The sequence below is a fragment of the Salmo trutta genome, chromosome 30 (assembly GCF_901001165.1).
Source record: "Salmo trutta chromosome 30, fSalTru1.1, whole genome shotgun sequence".
Lineage (NCBI taxonomy): Eukaryota > Metazoa > Chordata > Actinopteri > Salmoniformes > Salmonidae > Salmo > Salmo trutta.
In genome coordinates this window covers 14184381-14211449 of record NC_042986.1, presented here as the reverse complement: position 1 = coordinate 14211449, position 27069 = coordinate 14184381, and the positions used below count along the sequence as shown (strand labels likewise).

General features: G+C 40.6%; 2 protein-coding genes across 3 annotated transcripts; both read left to right on the top strand.

The window, feature by feature from the left end:
• The first annotated feature begins 312 nt into the window (after nt 1–312).
• peds1 (plasmanylethanolamine desaturase 1) lies at nt 313–7227 on the top strand. Its single transcript, XM_029722878.1, has 6 exons — nt 313–667; nt 2118–2237; nt 2492–2583; nt 2723–2867; nt 3002–3214; nt 4054–7227. Exons 1-6 carry the CDS (start codon nt 532–534, stop codon nt 4173–4175), a joined length of 828 nt encoding a protein of 275 aa, XP_029578738.1. The 5' UTR covers nt 313–531; the 3' UTR covers nt 4176–7227.
• A 3147-nt stretch (nt 7228–10374) lies between these two features.
• On the top strand, nt 10375–23780 carry LOC115168031 (ubiquitin-conjugating enzyme E2 variant 1). 2 transcript variants are annotated; one of them, XR_003870611.1, is made up of 5 exons: nt 10375–10493; nt 19228–19376; nt 19732–19857; nt 23140–23398; nt 23449–23780. XR_003870611.1 is itself a non-coding variant. In XM_029722879.1 (4 exons), the coding sequence occupies exons 1-4, from the start codon at nt 10436–10438 to the stop codon at nt 23284–23286; spliced, it is 480 nt and encodes a 159-aa protein (XP_029578739.1). In that variant the 5' UTR covers nt 10375–10435; the 3' UTR covers nt 23287–23780. The 2 variants fall into 2 exon arrangements, 1 of the variants encoding a protein (XP_029578739.1); XM_029722879.1 differs by having other exon boundaries at nt 23140–23780.
• Nucleotides 23781–27069: the final 3289 nt, after the last annotated feature.

Genomic DNA, 27069 nt, shown 5'->3' with positions numbered 1-27069 from the left:
TCCATAGCTCTGTCTATGAATTTGAGAACGATTACATTTCTCCTGCCCCCTCCCTCAGATTTTTACAGAAACAAGGGCGGGTATTTTATTTGTTATTGTTGCAACTGCTGGTTGCCGCTTTAACAGCCAAACTCACATGCTCTGATTGGCCACTCAAGGGTGGGGTCAGGCAATGCGTTCGTTCTCCTCACTACCTAATTGGTTATTCGCCTGATTATGGAACTAAGTACGACTCCGTAATTGGCTGCTTTAGATAGCAAGCTCAATGTGATAGGGTTAGAAAGGCAATGCAGTTTTACTGCAAAAAATAGCCCTGCATGATTTTCACCCCAGGATAGCCCGATTCTTACCAGAGCGGGCCGAGATAGATCTCAGATTCATGAGCACCGAGTCGTACACCTTTGCCAGACGCAGGCGGCTTGTAAAACGAGCGCGCTCGATCATTCGCAAAGGCGTGTATCTTGTTATGTAGTTCCTCCCTACATCTGTTGGTTTCCTGGCTGTGGAAAGCGGTTGAACCAGGAGTGGAACATGGCGAGAATGGTAAACGAAAACGGGTGTGGACAAGAGTTACAGAGCACAGAGCTAAATGGACCCGGTCGAGGTACAGCGCGGTGGGGTCCCCAACACGCAGGTGCTCTGGAACTTGCGAATTTGTATTCGCCAGGTGAGGCAACAAGCTATTTCTTTTGTCAACGCCACTCAGGAATGTCGTAGCCTACTAACGTTACATTTATACAATACTTACGCTTATATATCGATCAGCCAATTAAGCTTCAGGATTTTACTAATTAGGATCACGGGAAAGAAGTTTGGCTTTTTAATATTAGTATTTTCAGTTCAGGTACAATTCCGGAATACGGAAATGACATTACAACTGTAACTACTGTAAAAGCCATACATACACAGAAAGCTCCACACGCACACTGGGAGAGGCTTGCTTGACCTTTCAAAACAATTTGCCCTAATTGCCAAGTGTATGTATGATGTCAGGAATGGACCAAAGCTCCGTCATAATAAACTGAAGTGTGCACCATTAATTTATCTAACTACACAAAGTATTTAAAAGAAGATTCATGTAAGCTAGCCTAATGTATGAGGACAGATTACTGTACCAATTGAGCATTTCCTTCTTTGAGTCAGTTGAACTCTAAACACAACCTATTTGCATGTTACCTTTTGTACTTGATGCTTTTGAAAGTTTTTTTTTTCTTTTCTGCTTGACTCCCATTGAAAGACACTGAATGCATAGGTGCTGCTGTGTCCAGAATGCTCCTGTGTCAGCCCTAATAGCACTACAACTGGTCACACTGGTCAGGCTCCTCATTAGCTCTGGTCCATGGTGTTTATGTGCAGCTGATCCTCCTCTGTTGAGGCTGAGATGCATGTAAACGCCCTGGAACAGAGCTCTTTACTGATACAACATTGCTCTGGTGTAAGGAGGCTAACTGACTTTGCAGGGTATTGCCTGGGGTGTTGAGCTATAAGGCTGCTTGGCCTTAAACTGTCTTTGAGCTGTAAGAATTGGATCAGTATTTCTGTCCCAGCTGCTTCTCAATGAAATGAGTAGCTACAACAGCAAAGCATGTGGCGTAAGAAAGCCTTCTAAGGTTATCCGTTAAGTGAATGCACATCCAGTAACTCGCAGGTACAGGGTACAAAAAGTTATGTCATGAAAGAAAGAGCTACTCGCTAACCGTTGAAGACCATTGGTTCGAAACGTTGTGTAACCGATGTGAAATGGCTAGTTAGTTAGCGGTGGTGCGCGCTAATAGCGTTTCAATCAGTGACGTCACTCGCTCTGAGACTTGAAGTAGGGGTTCCCCTTGCGTTGCAAGGGCCGTGGCCTTTGTTGCGCGATGGCTAACGATGCTTCGTGGGTGTCAGTTGTTGATGTGTGCAAGGGTCCCTGGTTCGAGCCCGGGTTGGGGCGAAGAGTTACAGTTGCACAAAAAAACTGCAGGAGCATTCAAGTGTATCTATCTTTTCTTTCATTGAGAGGTTATATCATTGGGCATAATATTGTCTAACTATGTTGAAGATCCACCCCTGTGCCTTTTCTATAGTTTTACAGTTCTTTAATCATGGGATGTTCATTTGTCTGTTTGTCTCCACAGGAAAAAGATGTCAGGAATGGATAAGTGTTGTCCTCTGCTTCTCTCTCATGGCCTTCAACTTTTGTCACCTCCTTGTTAACTTCCACCTGGGTCATATGTGGTACATCCTTTTGGGCATTGGTAAGCAGCGCTGACGCACCAGTCAATAGAATAGGCTTACATCCCATGTTATGTTTCTCATTGATTGACACGATTGTTTGTTTACATGTCCCCCCATCTCTCTCTCTCTCTCTCTCTCTCTCTCTCTCTCTCTTTTTCTTTCTCTTTCTTTCTCCTCTCTCTTTCTCTCTCTTTCTCCTCTCTCTTTCTCTCTCTTCTCCTCTCTCTTTCTCTCTCTTCTCCTCTCTCTTTCTCTCTCTTCTCCTCTCTCTCAGTGGCAGGAATATTGACTGCAGACTTTGCCTCTGGTCTAGTCCACTGGGGGGCTGACACCTGGGGATCTGTGGAGCTACCCATCGTTGGAAAGGTAGCATTTGCTAACGTGACTGGATTTGAAGATATTGTCCCCAGATTGTGTGTTGTCTAATTATCTAATTGTTGTCTTGACTTTCTGATTTACTGTTTCTCCTGTTATTTTGAACTCACTTTCTGATATCTTGCCCCAGGCCTTTATCCGACCATTCAGGGAGCATCACATTGACCCTACAGCTATCACCCGCCATGACTTCATTGAGACAAATGGTGACAACTGCATGCTGACCCTGATCCCATTAGCACACATGGCTTTCAACTTCCTTACCCTCTCGCCTGGTGAGCTACAGCCAAACATGGCACAATTATCATTCAACTGAGCCAAAGCTCTGGCATCTGAAAACGTCATTTTCTAGAGCCCTAAAATCGTCTTCTTTCGCTTTCTCTGTTTCTCTCTCTCGACCCACATATAGCGGAGCACTATCACAACTACCCCTGGCACTGCTATGTGATGGCACTGGCCATTTTCGTTACTCTAACCAACCAGATTCATAAGTGGTCGCACACATACTTCGGGCTGCCAGGCTGGGTGGTCTTTCTACAGAACTGCCACATCATCCTGCCCCGCAAGCACCATCGCATCCATCACGTTTCCCCCCACGAGACATACTTCTGCATCACCACAGGTCAGTGCTAGTGGGAATGGTCTTTGTGTGTATCAGAATATGTCTTTCAGGATACGAGTAAGGGGAAAATATCATTAAACTAAATCGGCAGCCAACTACCTTTTCCCCTTTGGCTGCATTTACACAGCTCAATTCTGATATTTTCTTTCCACTAATTGGGTCTTTTGACAAATCACTTTTGACATCAGATCTTTTTCAGAGCTGATCTGATTGGGGAAAATACCAATTAGTGGAACAAATATCAGAATTGGGCTGCCTGTCTATGCAACTGGGAAATGAAATGGCACACCCAGAATCCAATATTTAACAATAATGCCTTGCGATCTGGAGGACAGCCTTACACATTGCCCCAGTCGTCCAAATGTGTTATCCGTGCCCTTGGCGATATCATGGATAGTAATGGTTTGAGGACATTCAAAGATCTGAAAGAAGCATTTATATTACCAGGTAGCTCTTTTTTTTGAGTTTGAGTTTATTGATTCTTGCTCACAGATAAAACTGAAGAAATCATAATACAATTGGGGGAATGTAAGTGGAGACTCGGGATGGAGGGGGCGCGTGGTTGGGGAATGGCTTGGGGGGGTGCTTTGTTTCTTTTCCTTGGATACAAAATATTACAAAACTATTGATACTGTTCTTTATCTTTGTATGCATTCCTGTTTTTTTGAGTGGCAGCCAACAGCTACAAGAAAATATGATAACTGAATTGATATGACTTTTGATGTTATAACTGTATCTGTAACCCCCTCTGAAAAAAAATAACAAAAAAATTAAATAGTTGGTCAAAAAGGAATTGTGCTGCCTGTCTAAACGCAGTCATAATGGTCTTATCTCCCCAGGCTGGCTGAACTATCCCCTGGAGAAGCTGGGGTTCTGGTCTAGGCTTGAGGATCTGATCCAGAGTGTGACTGGGGAGAAGCCCAGGTCTGACGATCTGAAATGGGCCCACAAAACCAAGTAACCATGCAGACTGGCTGCATCGCTACCTCAGGAGTATTCAGTCTCTTTCTCGCCTAACTCCAGCTGTAACCGATAGGAGACACCAACATAAGGATCTGGTTTCAGAGATGCCATATAGCTTTAAACCTTGCACATTTTGTCTGGTTCTAACCGTGGAGCGTTTTGTCAAGGGCCCAGGGGTGTTTTCTTAACCTACTGTGGAAATCTGAGTGGGAAGTGCTTTTTGAAATAACATTATGGAAGCACTAATACATTGCAATACTTTCTCAACTCCTCATCTAGCTCTTTATTTCTGATCGTGTATGTCTAACTTGACTCAACCTTTCTTGAGGTGTAACACTAAAGCCATTGTCCCCAAAAGGGGCAGTCAAATATTTTTTTCATCCACTTTACAAAGACTGAAAATGCAAAAAAAATAAAAATAAATACCTTTCACCCGAAAACTCAAAATATCCCAACTCAAAATATCCCAACCAGAAATACTTGAAGGAAACAGTTTGCTTTTTTGCAGCACTTAGTGTTTATTTGTCACTGTTTAATTATTATTTTTTTAAATCTGGTCATCTCACTGGGTAGCATGGACACAGTATTTTGTCCTTCACCTGTCAAGGACTGCCTATTACCTTAATTTGCTATTCATAGTTGATGCTGGTTAAAACTAATTCGCCTACCTAAGATATTTTGCTTAACATTATAGTGCAGTGCTGGCTCACATTTTGTCTACATCCAATCGACGTAACTGCTATGTTCGTCCAGACTTCTCAAACAGCCTTAACAATCACAGATGCAGTGATCTCTTGCCTTTCATTTCACTTCTCTATTGCAGAACCTATTATGTAATGATTCTGTTCTTTTCAACCAGTGGTTTTCTGTCTTCAATTTGCAAGTATCCATACAGTCATTCTCAAGTCATTTGCCAATCCTTTTTTTACACACCACACACCCTTTTTAAATCCCAGAAGCATGGAAGTGGTAAAACACAACATTACCCTTCAGTGATATTGCCAATATATCTGCTGTCTAACAATATCAAGCAGGCTGCAGTGATGGCCTAATACTTTGAGTGCAGTAGAAGAGTAATCAAAAGTGATGAATCATCATAATTAGCAAAATACCTGAAATGAAAGTGCTTTGTGTGTATGCTCTAGTAATCATGTTTGTAAATGAACTGTGCAGCAGATACCTTTGCAGTCTGACTGGTGGTGAACCTGAACCTTGTGTCTTCACTACCTTAACCTAAAGAATTGTCTGGTTGGCTGGAAATGCTATTCATGCTCTTAAATTCCCTTAACATAGACATTCTTTCATTATAAAAGGCACACTATTACCTCTCTCTGCATGTGATATTTATTGTCATTGTCACAGACCGAACCGTTGACGTACAAAAATTAATGACTGAGGTAATCGTGTGTGTGTGGGAGTTATCTTTCATAATGAATTGAACTCTGGGGCTTGTATTTCCAGCACCAAAAACCAGTGACAGTGTGGTGGTGTGCATGTTATTCTCCCATATATAAATCACTTCCTGATTTTATATTTGAAAATAGTTCAGCTTGGGAAGAATAAAGGCTGTACACAAGAACACTGGTCTCAAATTCCCTATTCAAAGGGGTGTGTGTGTGTGTGTGTGTGTGTGTGTGTGTGTGTGTGTCACACTGACTTACATACTGTATACATGCATGCAGGTTGGCTTATGCAGGCAATATGTAGGATCACCAGCTTTCCTTACTATTTTCATGTAACTAATTAATTGCTTGATAATGGAATGAAATCAACCTGCTGTAAGTGAGCACTTGAGTTTTGGGGAAGTTTTGCTATTGTTCAGTAATGTTTTTTTTTTTTTTTTAGTTGGGCCTTTATTTGAACAACCCAAATTGTCACAATTACTTTTAAGTGCTAGGCTTACTGTAATGTGGCTTTTGCATTCATAGTTAGGAAGTTTAAAAACAATGTGTCAAATTAAACTAGCTCAGATGTTTTATTCAGAAGTCAAAATGAATTTACTGAAAGCTAACAAAGGTCCTTATTCTTCTGACTCACTTCATACATTTCTCAATTGTAGGTCAGCAGAAAAATCCCTGCAGAGTTTGTTTTATTATAAGTAGGATATTATAAAAGCTGGGAAAGTGATGACATTTTGTTTCACCACCACTGGTTCTATTGGGAGTGAATCATTTCAGTCAAACCCAACCAGGTTGATGTATGAATATCTTGTTGGCAGGTACTGTTTATCATCCTTCAAATTAGTATATTGTTGGCCAGAAACATTCATAGATCAATCATGAAATAACATTCTCCTCATGTTGTTTTGGTGCATTTAATGGATATGGTCTTATGGGTCCTATTAAAAATAAATGGCTGCCATTATCCCTGTGGAACCAGAAGTAGTGACACATACTATGCATCAATTCCATTGCTTATTGCTGTTCTGCTTTGTATAGGCTAGGTAATATTAAAGCAGGTGTGAGTTTACATATTAACTACAATGTCATTTATACTTTTTTTTTTTACTAAGGATACTAGTAAGTATTGTATAATAGTAAATAAGCAGCTCAATCAATAATTATGACTACCGCTTCACTAGTTTATTAAATAATTCAGTTGAGGGGAAGAAATTTGAATGGATAAACTGAAATGGCTTTTCATATTGGTGAAATTGTAACCTCTTATTAGTTGTCTTTCAGATCATGTTGCTATTGACCAATGCCAAACTTAACTTGATTGATGGATAATTAAAAAATTAGTCAGTTTATAATGTAGTATATGCAAGATTTCATCTGTCATACTTTTGCCATTGCAGATTTGAAGTTACAGGGTGTAATATGATGCATTAAGCCATGTGTTTAGTACAAACTATTGCCTAGATGTAAATGTGTGATTAAGTTATTTTAATGACCTAATTGCTTTAATACAATACTTTTTCAATGAATGGATTTAGTTAAAGCTCTTCAGTGTAACATTTGGTTTGTCTAAATGATACAAGAATAGAGATGTTGCCTAATGCACTTATTTTTCAAAAGAAAGATCAATCATGTTATATAAATGGTTATTGTTGATTGTTGGGGGTGTGTTTCTGACATGAGATTTGTAGTGCTCCTTGGACCTCAAAGGATGGCCTTAGCTTACCGGTACAATATTGTTGGCCTACTTATGACTTGCAACTGCACTATACTATTCAATTGATTCTGCTCTTAAAAAACCTTAAGGATCTACCCCTTTTTTTTCTTTCAATTTTCACCTAAAATTACATACCCAAATCTAACTGCCTGTAGCTCAGGACCTGAAGCAAGGATATGCATATTCTTGATACCATTTGAAAGGAAACACTTTGAAGTTTGTGGAAATGTGAAATGAATGTAGGAGAATAACACATCTGGTAAAAGATAATACAAAGGAAAAAAATCATGTTTTTTTTGTACCATCTTTGAAATGCAAGAGAAAGGCCATAATGTATTATTCCAGCCCAGGTGCAATTTAGATTTTGGTCACTAGATGACAGCAGTGTATATTCAAAGTTTTAGACTGATCCAATGAACCAGTGCACATCTGTTCAAAATGTTGTATCAAAACTACCCAAATGTGCCTAATTGGTTTATTAATACATTTTCAAGTTCATAATTGTGCACTCTCCTCGAACAATAGCATGGTATTCTTTCACTGTAATAGCTATTGCAAATTGGACAGTGCAGTTAGATTAACAAGAATTTAATCTTTCTGCCAATATCAGATATGTCCTGGGAAATGTTCTTGTTACAACCTCATGCTAATCGCATGAGCCTACATTAGCTCAACCGACCCACCGCTCCTGTAGAGGTTTAAATTATCCAAAATCCATGTCATCTTTTCTCTATGAATCCTGTGGATGTTTAGTAAAGTATGGTTGTGACGATGGAGTTTTAGATATCAGAAACCCCATGCCTTGATGCCTTTTTGTTGTCTTCCATGTGGAAGACTTACTGTGTGTGTGATATTTATAAAGAAACTAAACACCAATATATTACTTGGTTGTGTTCATTATTCCCATTATATCTAACAAAGACCTTCCATGAGAACAATTACTAAAGCACAGATTATTCATTATATTGACCAGATACTTAATTGGCCGCCACAATGAACATTTTTGAAGACATTTATTTAAGGCAGTAAAATCAGGTGGGAACATTCTAGCCCATGAGAGGGCAGATACGAGTGTGATAACAGGCACAATTCCAGTATTTTTTTATTTTTTATTTTTCCTCCAAAGTTGCCGGGACGTCGTGTCATTCTTATATCGGTACATTTAACAACCTAAGCGTTACAAAACTCCTATTAGATCAAATACGCCATTCGATTTTTTGTTAAGCACATTCTACTCTCATTGACCATGTTTCCATCCTCAGTTTTTATGCAAGTAAAGTAATATGGTATAAAAAAAAAAAATCAGGACAGCTGTGATGGAAACAAGTTTTGGTACAATTTTATAAATGACAACATTTGTTTGACATTGTGGGATGTTTTTATAATCGCTAAAATTAATTATGCGAGAAATGGCGGAAACTGCTTTATACGCAAATATTGGTATAACCATATAAAAGTAAACTTGGAGTCGTGATGACTTGGTGTGTAGTCCTCCCACTACGACTCGGGGAAACTATGCAGTTTATTAGGCTACAGATTAAATAAGTTGTGAAAGTGCACGGTATGAGCTTGATGCTCCTTTCCAATAAAATGTTGAGGGTCTTATTCTGGTGACATGATGATCGATGCTTTACTGCCGTTTGACAAAAAAATATTCTCGCTCTAATGCATAATAATCTCATGTGTTGTAGACTAAACTACTAGCAGAGACTACCTGCACTGTATCTGTGAGCAGTTTTTAAAAAATGTATTTCACCTTGATTTAACCAGGTAGGCCAGTTGTAAAGTTCTCATTTAGAACTGCGACCTGGCCAAGATAGAGCAAAGCAGTGCGACACAAACAACACAGAGTTACACATGGGATAAACAAACGTACAGTCAATAACACAATAGAAAAATATATATACAGTGAAACGTTGGGTAGAGCACAAGTGCCAAGACCAGAGTAGGCATGTTTGCTTTGTAATGCAACATTTTTTGTGACAAAACATTGAACATTCAATATTTATTCAGTACATGAAAACTTTGTGTGCACTACATCATCACGCACTGCTTTTTATCTGAAAAAAAAATGGTTTGGTGGAAAACATACCACTGTTGGGAAAATGCACATTTTCTTTATGCATATTTTAGAATATTTGCATGAAAACCTGTTGCCAATTGGATGGAAACCTAGCTATTGACCTCCATAGAGTACCACAGTATGAGTTATAATACCTATAAAACCTAGCAGTCAAAACAGGAAGTGGTTCCAATCATTTTTCCCAGAGAGGATTTTAGAAACACTTAAAATAAGGGCTGTGTTTTGAGTAGGCTTACAATTGCGTGATGTTTTGATAACCGTGTGAATCTCTCTAGGACAAGGTCACTTTTATCAATATATTCACCTGTATTCCCCCCCCCCCAAAAAAATGTAATGCCAATTAGCTGCTAATGTGGCTATCATAAAGAACTACAAATGCCATGATCTGGACGAGACTGCCGAATCGAGGCAAAGGTAAGGATCTCTAGATTAACTATCTGTTAGCTAAATGTAGTAATTAATACATTTGGGGGGAAAAAATGTAAATTGACACAATACCTGTTAACAAAGGCGTCAGCTAGAGATGGCGTGCAGGGATTTGTAGTCTTACATGATGTCTACTTTGATGCTAAGTAGCATTTTCAAATCTGCAAGTAAATAGAGATGAATATATTGATAAAAGTCACCTTGTCAGAAAGAGATTTACCCGGTTATCAAAACGTCACACCAGGATACGCCTATATGAAACACAGCCCTTATTTGAAGTGTTTCTAAAATTCCCTATGGGGAAAAAATTATGGTAGAAAAACGATTGGAACCATTTCCTTGTTTGACCTCTAGGTTTTATAGTATTACGATACCTCCACTGTGGGGCTCTATATAAAAAGTCCTTGCTTGGTGTACGAAAAAACGCTACCTGCTGGAAAATACAGTTCTCTCTCGCTTCACCTCTTCCTCTCTGCTATTAGCTTATTATTTATTTGAAATATATGCCATTATCAAATGAACTACCATTGTCTGTAAATAAAATTTAAAAAACGCCTCTTTCGTTACGTTAGTATTGGGGGTGGGTAAATCTCGAGCAAGCGCGTTCCCATCTCTCCGCTCCCCTTTAACCAACTATGGTTACGTGTGCGCTCCCGCTACTAAGCGACAAGATGGCGGTCGCCGCCGGATCAGGTAAATTATTCACATAAATAAACGACTACCACATTACTTATTCCATGTAACAGTCAATAAACGTTTGTTGATGAAGTGTACAAGCGTTCCATGTTGCAATATATCTTACAGAAATGCTCAAGTACTGCTTATTTTTTCAAAACATTGCTATACATAGCTAATAGCTAGCGAAATTAGCAAGCTAGCACCTGGTATCTGCCAGCTGACAAGGTTTTTTTGTCTTGTAATTTCCATTGCCACAGTGAATTGAAGCTAACAGGACATGTCAAATTCCGTTAGTTACCCATACATTTAACGCTAAATTTAACTCATGTAACATGGCAAAATAACTCGCCAACCTGTGTCGACTGATCAATTGCCGCGTCATTCATCAGCCGTTGTTTTTAGCCTAACGTTTTGCTAACCACTCTAGCTCGTGTCGCAAACTAGCTAGCTGCTCACATTAGCTTCCACATCCAGAACGTCATTAGTAAGAAAGCTACAAGCTAGCCCATTATTCGCTAGTCGCAGGAGTAGGTCGAACTGGCTGAGTTGTCTTGAGGTAGTTAGCTAACTATATGAACGGTTTCAGCACACGTTAGCCTGAACGACACGATTTGTCAGTGATTTCGTGAGGTAACTTTAGCTAACTTGTCAGTCACATTGACTTGTAGTTAGCTAGCTATCTTACGTTATGTTAGAAATATGGCTATATTACATTGTATATAGACAATAGGCTTTCTTGTTAACTATGATGGCATCAATCAGCTAGCAAACGTTCGCTCACTCATCAGAATATAGGCCAGACCCGTTTTGGCCTATGAACTGAAATGGCTAGCTAACGTTAGTAAGAATTGTCTACCCACACATTTCTGCGGATTGCTTTACAGGCCAGTAACGTTACAAATTGAATTAGCTAACTATATATATACACGCCTAGTTAATAATCAATTAAGAACCCCAAATAGTCGGGGGTTTATTGTACTAACTTTGGTTGGGTAGTGATAGTGGGGTAATTGATGCAGAGTGGTCTCTATAAATGTTACACGTATCTGATTAGCTTAATTCTACACTAACAATCCGTTTTTATTACCAAAAACAATATAAGCAGAAATGCTGTAATTTGTAAACTGGAAGTTAAATGCCACACTATCAGATAGCTATGACTAGGAATTTAGCAGAACATTTCTAGAACCTCGGTGTCAGTGGGTCTACCCACTAAATCTGCCCTGAGTTATTGCTCATCTCTGCACCCAATAATATAACAATGACTAAACTTAGTGGATACAGTTCAGCAAGGAGCCACGAGTAACCCACTAATGGTGGTATACTCTAGTGATGGGAAACTGAGGCTTTCTGAAGTCTTTGGGGCTTTCACCAAATTGTGCTGAAAATGTTAATTACTCTGAGCTTTTAACACAATGCACATTAGTGACAGCTGCTGGTCAGTAATGAAAATCACCGTTTAATGTTTTATATATACATTTTTTCCGCTATTCATCAAATCTCCATGGCGCAGCGGTTAGTTGCGAGTCTTCATAGCCTACACTGAGTTACCATTGCAGGTTCGCACCTTTATCATTCTTCCAATTTTTAGCTGTGAAACCCCCTTTTTTTTGCTGTCAAATGTAATTTTGGGCATTATTTAGGATGCTTAAGACCGGGAGTTGAAACTGAAATTATTTCCCCATGTAACTTTTTGCAGAGTGGCACCGGAATTCAATAAAAACACTTAACTTTTTGTAGTTAATAAATCCAATGTGAAACGTGATAACTATAGTATCTTTAATTAGTATTGAAAAGGATAATCCATTCTAATTAAAAATCTCTCCCTTATTTCTGAATCACTAGGGGTGTGTCGATCTCGTCATACTCATTCGTAAACGTGTCCGTTTTGTCACACTTGATACTTCTAATCAGATTTACTCGTGATCGGAAAACCCGGAAGTGCGCTTTATCCTCTCTGGGATATGTGGGACGCTAGTCCCACCTCGACAACAGCCAGTAAAATTGCAGGGTGCCAAATTCAAAACAACAGAAATCTCATAATTAAAATTCCTCAAACATACAAGTATTATACACCATTTTAAAGATTAACTTCTTGTTAATCCAGCCACGGTGTCTAATTTCAAAAAGGCTTTACGGCAAAAGCATACCATACGATTATGTTAGGTCACCGCCTAGTCACAAAAAAACATAGCCATTTTCCAGCCAAAGAGAGGAGTCACAAAAAGCAGAAATAGAGAAAATTAATCATTAACCTTTGATCTTCATCAGATGGCACTCATAGGACTTCATGTTACACAATACATGTATGTTTTGTTCGATAAAGTTCATATTTATATCCAAAAATCTCAGTTTACATTGGCGTGTTATGTTCAGTAATGTTTTGCCTACAAAACATCCGGTGATTTTGCAGAGAGCCACATCAATTTACAGAAATACTCATCATAAACTTTGATGAAAGATACAAGTGTTATGCATAGGATTATAGATAAACTTCTCCTTAATGAAACCGCTGTGTCAGATTTCAAAACAGCTTTACGGTGAAAGCACACCATGCGATAATCTGAATACAGCGCTCAGCCACCAAAACAAGCCATACAGATACCCACCATGTTGTGGAGTCAACAAAAGTCAGAAATAGTGTTATAAATATTCACTTACCTTTGATGTTCTTCATCGGAATGCACTCCCAGGGATCCCAGTTCCACAATAAATGTTTGTTTTGTTCGATAAAGTTAATCTTTATGTCCAAATACCTCCTTTTTGTTTGCGCGTTTAGTTCACTATTCCAAATGCACATGACGAAAAGTAAAAAAAAGTTCCATTACAGTTTGTAGAAACATGTTAAATGATGTTTAGAATAAATCTTTAGGATGTTTTTATCATAAATCTTATATAATATTCCAACCGGACAATTCCTTTGTCTTTAGAAATGAAAGGGAACGGAGCCATGTGCGCGCGTGACTAAAGGCTTTCAGCCAGACCACTGGTTCAAACGGCTCTTATTCGCTCCCCTTTTACAATAGTTGACATCTAGTGGAAGCCTTAGGAAGTGCAATCTGACCAAATTTACACTGTATATTGGATAGGCAATCACTTGAAAAACTATATAACCTGAGATTTCCCACTTCCTGGTTGGATTTTTCTCAGGTTTTCGCCCGCCATATAAGTTATGTTATACTCACAGACATCGTTCAAACAGTTTTAGAAACTTCAGTGTTTTCTATCCAAATCTACTAATAATATGCATATATTAGCTTCTGGGCCTGAGTAGCAGGCAGTTTACTCTGGGCACCTTATTCATCCAAGCTACTCAATACTGCCCCCCGTTCCAAAAGAAGTTAAATGCCGGTAGAGCCCATACCTTAAGTGCGCATTACTGTGCTATCACTCAGTGCATCCCAGAGCACATCGTTATCTTCCTTCATTCACACACCAGCCAAACCTGGACGACGCTGGACCAATTGTGTGCCTCCCTATGGGACTCCCAATCAGGGCCGGTTGTGATACAGCCTGGATTTGTCTGTAGTGACGCCTCAAGCACTGAGATGCAGTGCCTTAGAACGCTGTGCCACTCGGGAGCTCAAGGCAGTGCCAGCGACGTTCCAACTGACTACAACGTTTGAACTTGAGGTGACAAAGAATGTTTTAGGCCTACCAAAGTTACTCCTAGAATTGAACAATATAATGCTTATCTGTATACAAAATATTCAGATAGAAAATTAACGAATTAGCCTCCTGTACGCCTTTATAAGAAATGCATGTCGGTGTCATAGCATGCTGCCTGCATATCACTCTCTATGGGGCCAGGCCGAAGCATCTCTAACTTTTATATATTTTATTTTAAAGTCCTACAGTAAATGCCTAAGCCTATACATTCGATGCCCTGATGCATTTAGTGCTCAAATCTCTGACAGCTGAACCGTGCATATGTTACACATTGAAACACAAAGTGTTTTTGTAATTTGTTAAAGGACACTTTCTTGTCTGCATCGAAGTATCAGACCTTGTACCTAGCATCGAGGATGGTGGCGACACATTAAAGAGGCTCAGAGAGAATGCCACTGAATTGCTTGTTCACAACCTCTAGTAGAGTACCTTTGCAAGTTTTAACCCCACGGTCTGTGTCGACAGTTTTGTTGAGCAGGCGTTTCAATGCCATGACAGAGGGTATCACGTCTGCTGCAGACGCAGTTGATGAGATTATTTCTCGAGTCAGTTGTTTGAATTGAGCTAGGAGTGTGTTTATGTTTCAAACATGTTCTCAAATGCCATTGAAATTGCAGCACATTGATCATGAAATATAGCGTTCCTCAGTACGAAATCCTCGTCAACCCACTGTGCTGTCAGACTCAGCATGCTCATGGTGCTGACATCGCTGGTCCAAATGTCAATCGGGAAGCTAATAGCAGTGACGCCCATAGCAAGTAGCTCATGGATGTGCGTTTCAACAATACTGTGTAACTCCGGTAGGGTAACATCTGAAAATAGTGCCTACTTGGTAGTGTGTACCAGGGCTCGAGGTGCTCGACCAGTTGGCGAAAGCCAACATCATCCACAACAGAGAACGGTTGATTGTCAAGGGCAATGAATTCCATTATCTTGGCATTTTAATGGATTTCGCCTGAGTTGTCTCTGAAATTTTCTTACTCTTTCAAGTGACTACTTGACTTGAACTTGTTTAGTTGGAAGTGTGCGCCTAGTTTTTTTTCTGCTTTTGTTCTAAGTAGTCACTGAACGTCTGGGGGTGATGCACTTTCAAATGAGTAATTAGGTTTGTGGTATTGAAAGATTTCACTTTCTCCCTTCTGTTATCTTCCTTTGGAACTTCAAAATAGATCCACACAGCAGACATTGTGAGCTAGGTTAGGAATTCTGTGATGAACGTGTAGCGCTGTATTTTTCGTGGCGTCGGTACGTCTTCTACCTACGTTATATAGGTATGCACGTCAGCTTTGACATCGGTTTTTGACATCGGCGTTGAACTTGACATCGGGCCGATGTTGGCATTTTTAGCTAATATCGTCGGATTCCGATATGCTCACCAATTTAAAAAAAAAAATATATATATATATATTTTTTTTTTAAATTTTATATTGTGCGTCCTAGTTTTTAACCGGTTCCCATGCTTTTAAATTAACTGTTCTTTTCCTGGACAGTATAGATCACTTTCGTTCGCGGTTCGGATTTTGTTCTTCAAAAGATGTCGTTCTTTTCTGGTTTTCAGTTCTGTTCCCTGAACCAGTTCCAACCCCTGCTTAAGACAGAAGCTTATACTTTACTCAATTCAACTAATTGTTTAAACAGAAATGTGCAGAAAGTGTGGTCACATAAAAAGATTCACAGAATAATATGCCTCCACTGGGTTTCAACTAGAGGTCGACCGATCATGATTTTTCAACGCCGATACCGATTATTGGAGGACCAAAAAAAGCCGATGCCGAGTAATAATGACAATTACAACAATACTGAATTAACACTTATTTTAACTTAATATAATACATCAATAAAATCAATTTACCCTCAAATAAATAATGAAACATGTTCAATTTGGCTTAAATAATGCAAAAACAAAGTGTTGGAGAAGAAAGTAAAAGGGCATTATGTGCCATGTAAGAAAGCAAACGTTTAAGTTCCTTGCTCAGAACATGAGAACATATGAAAGCTGGTGGTTCCTTTTAACATGAGTCTTCAATATTCCCAGGTAAGAAGTTTTAGGTTGTAGTTATTATAGGAATTATAGGACTTTTTCTCTCTATACGATTTGTATTTCATATACCTTTGACTATTGGATGTTCTTATAGGCACTTTAGTATTGCCAGTGTAACAGTATAGCTTCCGTCCCTCTCCTCGCTCCTACCTGGGCTCAAACCAGGAACACATCGACAACAGCCACCCTCGAAGCAGCGTTACCCATGTAGAGCAAGGGAAACAACTACTCCAAGTCTCAGAGCGAGTGACATTTGAAACGCTATTAGCGCGCCCTCGCTAACTAGCTAGCCATTTCACATCGGTTACACCAGCCTAATCTTGGAAGTTGACAGGCTTGAAGTCATAAACAGTGCAATGCATTGCGAAGAGCTGCTGGCAAAACGCACAAAAGTGCTGTTTTGAATGAATGCTTATGAGCCTGCTGGTGCCTACCATCGCTCAGTCTGACTGCTCTATCAAATCATAGACTTAATTATAACATAACACACAGAAACACGAGCCTTAGGTCATTAATATGGTCGAATCTGGAAACTATCACGTTTATTCTTTCAGTTAAATACGGAACCGTTCCGTATTTTATCTAACGGGTGACATCCATAAGTCTAAATATTCCTGTTAAATTACACAACCTCCAATGTTATGTCATAATTACGTAAAATTCTGGCAAATTAGTTCGCAACGAGCCAGGCGGCCCAAACTGTTGCATATACCCTGACTCTGCGTGCAATGAACGGAAGAGAAGTGACACAATTTCACCTGGTTAATATTGCCTGCTAACCTGGATTTCTTTTAGCTAAATATGCAGGTTTAAAAATATATACTTCTGTGTATTGATTTTAAGAAAGGCATTGATGTTTATGGTTAAGTACAGTCGTGCAACGATTGTTTTTTTCTTTTCGCAAATGCGCTTTTGTTAAATCATCCCCCGTTTGGCGAAGTTGGCTGTCTTTGTTAGGAAGAAATAGTCTTCACAGTTCGCAACGAGCCAGGCGGCCCAAACTGCTGCATATACCCTGACTCTGTTGCAGAGGTGATACATTTTCCATAGTTAAAAGAAATTCATGTTAGCAGGCAATATTAACTAAATATGCAGGTTTAAAAATATATTCTTGTGTATTGATTTTAAGAAAGGCATTGATGTTCATGGTTAGGTACAAGGTTGGAGCAACGACCGTCCTTTTTCGCGAATGCGCACCGCATCGATTATATGCAACACAGGACAGGCTAGATAAACTAGTAATATCATCAACCATGTGTAGTTAACTAGTGATTATATTTGATTGATTGTTATAAGATAAGTTTAATGCTAGCTAGCAACTTACCTTGGCTTCTTACTGCATTCGCGTAACAGGCAGGCTCCTCGTGGAGTGCAATGTAAAGCAGGTGGTTAGAGCGTTGGACTACTTAACCGTAAGGTTGCAAGATTGAATCCCCAAGCTGACAAGGTAAAAATCTGTCGTTCTGCCCCTGAACAAGGCAGTTAATTGAAACAACCTGAACAAGGCAGTTAATCGTTAGGCCGTCATTGAAAATAAGAATGTGTTCTTAACTGACTTGCCTTGTAAAAAAATATTTATATATAAAAAAAATAATACTTTTTTACAAATCGGTGGCCAAAAATACCGATTGTTATGAAAACTTGAAATCAGCCCTAATTAATCGGCCATTCCGATTAATCGGTTGACCTCTAGTTTCAACCCCATCTGTCATCTGAGTGTTCTGGACCCCGACTCCACCTGCTAAACTACTGTTCAGGTGATGCTACATGAAAAAATCCTAACATTGTAAGTACGGTGTCCCGTAGTGGTCGGTGTTTGAAATCAGCTTGAAATGCGTGGGATGTCACAGTTTGCAACACAAGGTTTGAAAAACCATGTGATCAAACAAAGCTAAGGACGTCATTGATCACGTCATAATGTTACTTTAAAACGAGCATCGGTACATTGTCGGATCAGTAGTGCTTTGAAAACTACATTGGAGTGCCGGTATCAATTATCCCATCACTACTATATTCATAACTTGTCTAATGCAAAATTCTCACCAACTAACTTCTGTAGGCCTATCTACGGGTTTATGGACAGCTGTTGAGTGTAGTTCAGATGTTTATGAACAACAGCTGTTCTCTGTCGCTGCTTAAAGGGACTTGACTAGTAGGAAGCAGAATCTGGACAGCAGCCTCATATTGGCTACTACCAGACTATTAGTCAATGGACCAGGTACAGGTGTGATTGACAGATTACATGACCAATGGCTGGTCAGTGGCAACTAGGCACAGGTGAACTGTTTTGGTACAGCTTGAGGTGGTCTGACCCACTCGACCTGTTTTGCAGTCAAAGTTAGCCTATCCCTCGTCTTGTATGGCTTGCAATCAACAAAAACCAGACAAAACCTGGCAAGTGCTGCAATAACAGTACAAAGGGCACTATAGAAGAATCGAAAAGCTTGCCTTGGTGGGTAACTGACAAATGCATTGAGTATACAAAACATTAAGAACACCATAGACTGACCAGGTGAATCCAGGTGGAAGCTATGATCTTTTATTGATGAAGGGGAGGAGACCGGTTAAAGAAGGATTTCAATTTTTTTTTTTTTTTTAGCCTTGAGATAATTGAGAGATGGATTGAGTGTGTGCCATTGACGGTGAATGGCAAGTCAAAATATTTCTGAGCTTTTGAATGGGTATGGTAGTAGGTGCCAGGCTCACCGATTTGTGTCAAGAATTGCAACGCTGCTGGGTTTCCCGTTTGTAACAAGAATGGTCCACCACCCAAAGGACATCCAGCCAACTTGACACAACTGTGGGAAGCATTGGCGTTAACATGGGCCAACATACCTGTTTAATGCTTTCGACAGAGTCCATGCCCCAAAGAATTGAGGCTGTTCTGAGAAAAAAAGGGGCGGGGTGCAACTCAATGTTAGGAAGGTGTACCTAATGTTTGGTATTCTCAGTGTATATTGAACCATAACGGGATGTGTACTGTTTTTGTTTTGTATTTCAATCATTTCTGTTTTCTGTGCTTGTCTCTCACACTAACAGGCGTTAAGGTTCCTCGTAACTTCCGGCTGCTTGAAGAGCTGGAAGAAGGTCAGAAAGGTGTGGGGGATGGGACGGTGAGCTGGGGATTGGAAGATGATGAGGACATGACCTTAACAAGATGGAGAGGGATGATCATTGGCCCTCCTAGGGTGAGTAGGCTACTCTGATCCACAGCCATTCACCAAGTTCGGTTCCCTGGCCTTGTCCAGAAACAACCCCTAGTGCTGACCAAACTAGGCACTTGCGTCGATCTGAGAGTATTGGACAGATGTAAGCAATATGGAAAAAATTCCACCTAGCCTATCAAAGAGCAAGGTGGAGTTATAACCATAATGCTAAATCTATCCAATCCTCTGTTTTTCACAAGCTTCTAGGGGGTAGGGACTAGAGTTTGTTCCTGGATAAGGCCACTGTTTCCTATGTAGACGTTCTGTATAACCTGCTATCAGGAACCTTTGTCTGGCCTGCCATTCTCACTGATGTCTTTTGTATGTCATTTTTCAGACAATCTATGAAAATAGGATGTACAGTCTGAAGGTTGAATGTGGTCCCAGATATCCAGAGGCACCACCGTTTGTCAGATTTGTGACTAAGATCAACTTGAATGGTGTGCACAACTCCAATGGCGTGGTAAGTAAACCTGTTTGGCTGGCCTATTTTGCTGTTTCATAAAATACTGTAAAACCTGCAAAATGTTTCAATTTGTGAAGGAAGATGTTGGAAAATGTCTCCTTTGTGTTGTAGATATTTTTTGATGTATGTTTGAAGATTTGATTATGTTAATTGAAGTGAATGACTGATTTAAATTTCCCCTGGCTGCTATAATAAGATGGAGTTCAGTGCAGGGCTAACATGCAGTTGAATGACTGGTACACATAACATACCCACTGCACACATGGGTTTTGTTGTAGATATGTGGTAGTAGAGTAGTGGCCTGAGGGCACACACTTAATGTGTTGTGAAATGGAATGTTTTTAATTATATCTGCCTAATTTTTCCTAGGGTCCAGCATTATTAAGCTAGTTAAACTAGTAATATCATTAATCATGTGTAGTTAACTAGTGATTATGTTTAGAGATTTTTTTATTTTTATAAGATAAGTTTAATGCTAGCTAGAAACTTACCTTGGCTCCTTGCTGCACTTGCGTAACAGGTGGTCAGCCTGCCACACAGTCTCCTCGTGGAGTGCAGTGTAATCGGCCATAATCGGTGTCAAAAAATGCCTATTACCTATTGTTATGAAAACTTGAAATCGGTTCTAATTAATCGGCCATGCCGATTAATCGGTGGACCTCTACAGTGCATCTCCTCCTCATGGACTGCACCAGAATTGCCCGTTCTTGCTGTGAGATGTTACCCCGCTCTTCCACCTTGGCACCTGCAAGTTCTCGGACATTTCTGGGGGGGAATGTCAGGATGAGCCTGCAGGAAGGGTGCCACATGAGGGAGGAGGATGTCTTCCCTGTAACGCACAATGTTGAGATTGCCTGCAATGACAAAAAGCTCAGTTCGATGATGCTGTGACACACTGCCCCAGAACATGACGGACCCTCCACCTCCAAATTGATCCCGCTCCAGAGTACAGGCCTCGGTGTAACGCTCATTCCTTCGACGATAAACGCAAATCCCACCATCACCCCTGGTGAGACAAAACTGTGACTCGTCAGTGAAGAGCACTTTTTGCCAGTCCTGTCTGGTCCAGCGACGGTGGGTTTGTGCCCATAGGCGACGTTGTTGCCAGTGATGTCTGGTGAGGACCTGCCTTACAACAGGCCTGCAGGCCCTCAGTCCAGCCTCTCTCAGCCTATTGCGGACAGTCTGAACACTGATGGAGGGATTGTGCGTTCCTGTTGTAACTCGGGCAGTTGTTGTTGCCATCCTGTACCTGTCCCACAGGTGTGATGTTTGGATGTACCGATCCTGTGCAGGTGTTGTAACACGTGGTCTGCCACTGGGAGGATGAGCAGCTGTCCGCGCTGTCTCCCTGTAGAGCTCTCTTAGGCGTCTCACAGTACAGACATTGCAATTTATTGCCCTGGCCACATCTGCAGTCCTCATGCTTCCTTGCAGCATGCCTAAGGCACGTTCAAGCAGATAAGGGACCCTGGGCGTCTTTCTTTTGGTGTAGAACGGCCTCTAGTGTCCTAAGTTTTCATAACTGTGACCTTAATTGCCGACCGTCTGTAAGCTGTTCGTGTCTTAACGACCGTTCCACAGGTGCATGTTCATTAATTGTTTATGGTTCATTGAACAAGCATGGGAAGCAGTGTGTAAACCCTTTACAATGAAGATCTGTGAAGTTATTTGGATTTTTACCAATTATCTTTGAAAGACAGGGTCCTGAAAAGGGGCCGTTTCTTTTTTTGATTAATTTATATATAAACAAAAACTATGACATTTACTTAAGTTTTCAGACTCTTTACTCAGTACGTTGTTGAAGCACCTTTGAAAGCATGGAGTCTTATTGTGTATGACGCTACAAGCTTGGCACATCTATATTTAGTGAGTTTCTCCCATTCTCTGCAGATGCTCTCAAGCTCTGTCAGGTTGGATGGGGAGTGTTGCTGCACAGCTATTTTCAGGTCTCTCCAGAGATGGTCGATCAAGTTCAGGCTCTGACTTGGCTAAGTATGGGCTCTGGCTTCCGGACATTTAGAGACTTGTCCCGAAGCCACTCCTGCATTGTCTTGGCTGTGTGCTTAGGGTCGTTGTCCTGTTGGAAGGTGAACTTTAACCCGCTCCAGAGCAGACTGGGGCTTTCATCAAAGATCTCTCTGTACTTTGCTCCGTTCATATTCCCCTCAATCCTGACTGGTCTCCCAGTCCCTGCCGCTGAAAAACATCCCCACAGCATGATACTGCCACCACTATGCTTCACCTTAGGGAAGGTTTTCATCCAGGAGTGATGCTTGGCATTCAGGCCAAAGAGTTGAATCTTGGTTTCATCAGACCAGAGAATCATGTTTCTCGTGGCCTGAGAGTCTTTAAGTGCCTTTTGGCAAACTCCAAGCGAGCTGTCATGTGCCTTTTACTGAGGAGTGGCTTCCATCTGGCCACTCTACCATAAAGGCCTGATTGATGGAATGCTGCAGAGATGGCTGTTCTTCCAGAAGGTTCTCCCATCTCCACAGAGGAACTCTAGAGCTCTGTCAGAGGGACCATCGGGTTCTTGGTCACCTCTCTGATCCAAGGCCCTTGTCCCCTGATTGCTCATTCTTGGTGCTTCCAAACTTCCATTTAAGAATGATGGAGACCACTGTGTTCTTTGGGACTTTCAATGCTGCAGAATTCTTTTTGTATTTTTTTAGACCTCATGGCTTGGTTTTTGCTCTGACATGCACTGTCAAGTGGGACGTTATATAGACAGATGTGTGCCTTTCCAAATCATGTCCAAACAATGAATTTACCACAGGGGGACTCCAATCAAGTTGTAGAAACATCTCAAGGATGATCAATGGAAACACGATGCACTTAAGCTCAACTTTGAGTCTCATAGCAAAGGGTCTGAATACTTATGTAAATAAGGTAGTTCTGTTTTTTATTTAGTATACTTTTGCAAAAATGTCAAACTGTGTTCGCTTTGTCATTATGGGTATTGTGTGTAGATTGATGAGGGGGGGAAAAAACAATTGAATCAATTTTAGAATAAAGGCTGTAACGTAACAAAATGTGGAAACAGTCAAGGGGTCTGAATACTTTCCGAAAGGGACTGGTAGCCGCATTTTACCCCCATTAAAAACAAACTTTTTCTGGCAGGTTATGTTAGATAATGCTTTTTTTATATAGTGTCATTTGACCACAACCAATCAGTGCTTCAGCCAACCAAAATATACAGAGATGTGACTCATGTTTTGTGAGAGTGTGATTGAGGTGTGACGTAATGTTTCTCTCTCCCCGTTCCCTGTCCTGCAGGTTGACACACGAGCAGTGTCTGCGCTGGCCAAGTGGCAGAACTCATACAGCATCCGTGTGGTCCTGCAGGAGCTCAGACGACTCATGATGTGCAAGGAGAACATGAAGCTCCCCCAGCCACCAGAGGGCCAGATCTACACCAACTGAACCCATGTTACTACTCTCCTCCTTTTCCCCCTCTTTTGTTTTCAGTCATCCTTTCACCCCATCTACCACTTCCCTCCTTTTTTCATTCAGGTGCCTGCCAACACTCAAGCTTACACACACACACACACACACACACACACACACACACACACACACACACACACACACACACACACACACACACACACACACAGATATAGGGACGTACATGTATGCACGTGTACGTAAACACATAGACATAGGAGCATACATGTGTGCGAACGCGTATGCAGACACACACGAACATGCAATCACTTCTGTATGCGCCATTCCTAGACCCTGGCCCCTCCCCTCTTCCATCACTGGAGCTCTGGTTGGCCTAAAGAAGACTAGGCAGGCGGAGTCATTGGTCCACACCAGACCTGATCATTCGAATACTGTACATCTTAATCTTTTTTATTATTATTTGTTATAAATGCAGATTGTACAATAACATAAATAATCTTGAGTGTACATTTTGTGTGCTGCCTTTTTGTAATAGAGAAAAAAACCCAGCCTGTCAGTTTCCTTACTTGTTTATAATTATAATCCACCAATTATGCGAGTATTTGTGGATGTTCAGTGCAATATATAAATGAGATACATTTTCTTATCAGGTTCTAAACATAAAGATCAACCAGTCAATTACCTTACCTCCCCATTGATTTAGAGAGCTTGACCCAACAAATATGTGAAAATATTTAGTGTTTTTCTGGGCTTTGTGCATGTTTGTGTATATAGTATAGCAATCTATTTACCATATCCACTGGAAATGCATGTGACTGCAGCAGCTTATGGCAAGATGCCTGAAGTAGTAAGGCCTTCATGCTGTCACTTTGGTCAACACTTGCGTTGCCATGACAGAGGCAACCACTGATATTTCGCCTCCTATACCCAGTAATGTTTTAGTTCATAAGTGTAATTGGGTGTATAAACTCAATACAATAAAATTTGCCTTCTGATATGGTTCATACAGTAGAACTTGAATTAGCCACCTCTTTCGGTCCATAGTTATAGGAGAGTAGAATTGACCAGTTTTCTTCCCCCATAAATCTTGCATCATGCCTTCACACTTGTGTATAGTGTCTAGAGTCCTATGGCTCTAACCCCCTGCAGCCATCTCCCATGTTTGTCTTAGCTTAGAGTCATTGGGTTTAAGGTCATTCATACACTGTTTAGTATGGGTTATGAAACTACAGTGATTGTACTTTTACACTTTGTCTGTACATGATCTTATGTATAGTGTTTACGTCTGTTCCCTTTGAGTGATCTTACCTAACATGCAGTAAATCTCAGTGTGACAAGTTTTCTGACTATTACTCTCAGTAATGAAGGTGGCTAGTTTGAGCTTATAAAGTACAATATTACAATTATGCTCCTCTTGAAGTGGGATCGGAGGAAATAGTATACATCAAGGGTGTAGTCCTATTAGATTAAGTATAGCATTAAAAATTCTGTGGACATAATTTCCCTTCTGCAAATTGTAAAATGGCTTGCATTCAGAAAGTATTCAGACCCCTTGACTTTTTCCACATTTTGTTACATTACAGCCTTATTCTAAAATGGATTGAATAGTTTTTATCCCCTCTCAATCTACACACAATACCCCATAATGACAAAGTAAAAACAGGTTTTCAGAAATGTTAGCAAATTTTATTAAAAATAAAACACTGAAATATATTTTCATAAGTATTCAGACACTTAACTCAGTACTTTGTTGAAGTACCTTTGGCAGCGACTACAGCTTCGAATCTTCTTGGGTGTGACGCTACAAGCTTGGCACACCTGTATTTGGGGAGTTTCTCCCATTCTTCAGATGCTCTCAAGCTCTGTCAGGTTGGATGAGGAGCGTTGCTACACAGCTATTTTTAGGTCTCCAGAGATATTAGATCGGGTTCAAGTCCGGTCTCTGGGTGGGCCACTCAAAGACATTCAGAGACTTGTCCCGAAGCTACTTCTGCGTTGTCTTGACCGTGTGCTCGTTGTCCGGTTGGAAGGTGAACCTTCACCCAAGTCTGAACCTGCTGCATAGCACTCAGGACTTCAAGGATCTCTCTGTACTTTGCTCCGTTCATCTTTCCCTCAACCCTGTGTGCCTTTCCAAATCATGCCCAATCAATTTAATTTACCACAGGTGGACTCCCAAGTTGTAGAAACATCTCAAGGAGATCAATGAAAACAGGATGCACCTGAGCTCAATTTCGAATCTCATAGCAAAGGGTCTGAATACTTACGTAAATAAGGTATTTCTGTTTTTATTCTTAATAAATTTGCAAACATTTCTAAAAACCTGTTTGTTTTGTCATTAAAGGGGTATTTTGAAGCTGAAAGCAGGGCAAGTACAGTTAGCGAGAAAGATTAGTGGACAACAGTTTAGTCCAAGAATGGAACAAAAAGGGATAAAATTGTTGTGGACAATGAGTCTGATGGATCGTTTCTCGTTGTACGATTTTTGGTTAAGGATGTTTATTTGGGAAACCCTTTTGAAGTCACGAGGATGGTAAGAAGGCGTTGGGAAAAGTGGATGCAGTCAAAGTAACCAGGAGTTGTATGGTGTTGATATCGTGTGTATCTAAAGACCAAAAGGAGCATGCATTGTGGGTCAATATCTTAGGCAAAAAATACCAGAAGTAGTTTATGCTTGATGTATGGAGAATGGGGCAAAAAAGAGCAAAGTATATCTGTATTATTTATGTTTTATGAGCATTTTTCCACCCTATGTAAAGTTTGAATATATAAGATATACTACCAAACCCGATGCAATGCAAGAAGTGTAAAAAGTTTGACCATGTGTCAAGTGTTTGCAGATGGAAGGAATATGTTATGTAAATGTTGAATGTTGCAACTGTGGTGGGGATCATATTTTCGAATTCCCGGAGTGCCCTGTTAGGGTGAAAGAGGTTGAGGGATCAAGCATCAGGGCTGTACAGCAAATCTCTGTGGAGGCATTGAAGGGGCAAGAGGCCACAGTTCTGAAGAAGATATGGCGGTGGATGGACCACAACCAGTTGCAAATGTTATACGTCAATCAAGTGATCTGGATACACTTATTGTGAAGATGGTGGATTTTGTAGCATTTATAGCCACAGTTTTTAATTGTACTGCACAAGTGTCCAAGAAGCTGGACATAATTATATCTGCAGCCGAGAAGTTTTTGGGCCTCCAAGACTTAACAGCAGAAGCACTGCAAGGACTACTGTCGCCAGGAAATGTCCCGCCCTCACAGGATCCTTCTGAGTCTCTGTAAGGACCTGATTAAAACAGAAAGCTGATTTAGTTTAACATTTCATTACTGATGGTTTGTTTGGAGTTTATTTTTTACCTTGTATTTTTTTCCCTTTTTGGATCTTCATTACCCACCTGTGCAGTAGGTGGTAGAATGCACATATAATTGTTATGAACGCCATTATACCAAAGAAAAAGTGTATGTCAGAGCAAAACCCAAGCCATGAGGTCGAAGGAATTGTCCGTTGAGCTCCGAGACAGAATTGTGTCGAGACTCAGATCTGGGGAAGGGTACCAAAACATTTCTGCAGCATTGAAGGTCCCCAAGAACACAGTGGCCTCCATCATTCTTAAATGGAAGAAGTTTGTAACCATCAAGACTCTTCCTAGAGCTGGCCGCCCGGGCCAAACTGAGCAATCGAGGGAGAAGGGCTTGGTCAGGGAGGTGACCAAGAACCCAGTGATCACTGTGACAGAGCTCCAGAGTTCCTCTGTGGAGATGGGATAACCTTCTAGAAGAACAATCATCTCTGCAGCACT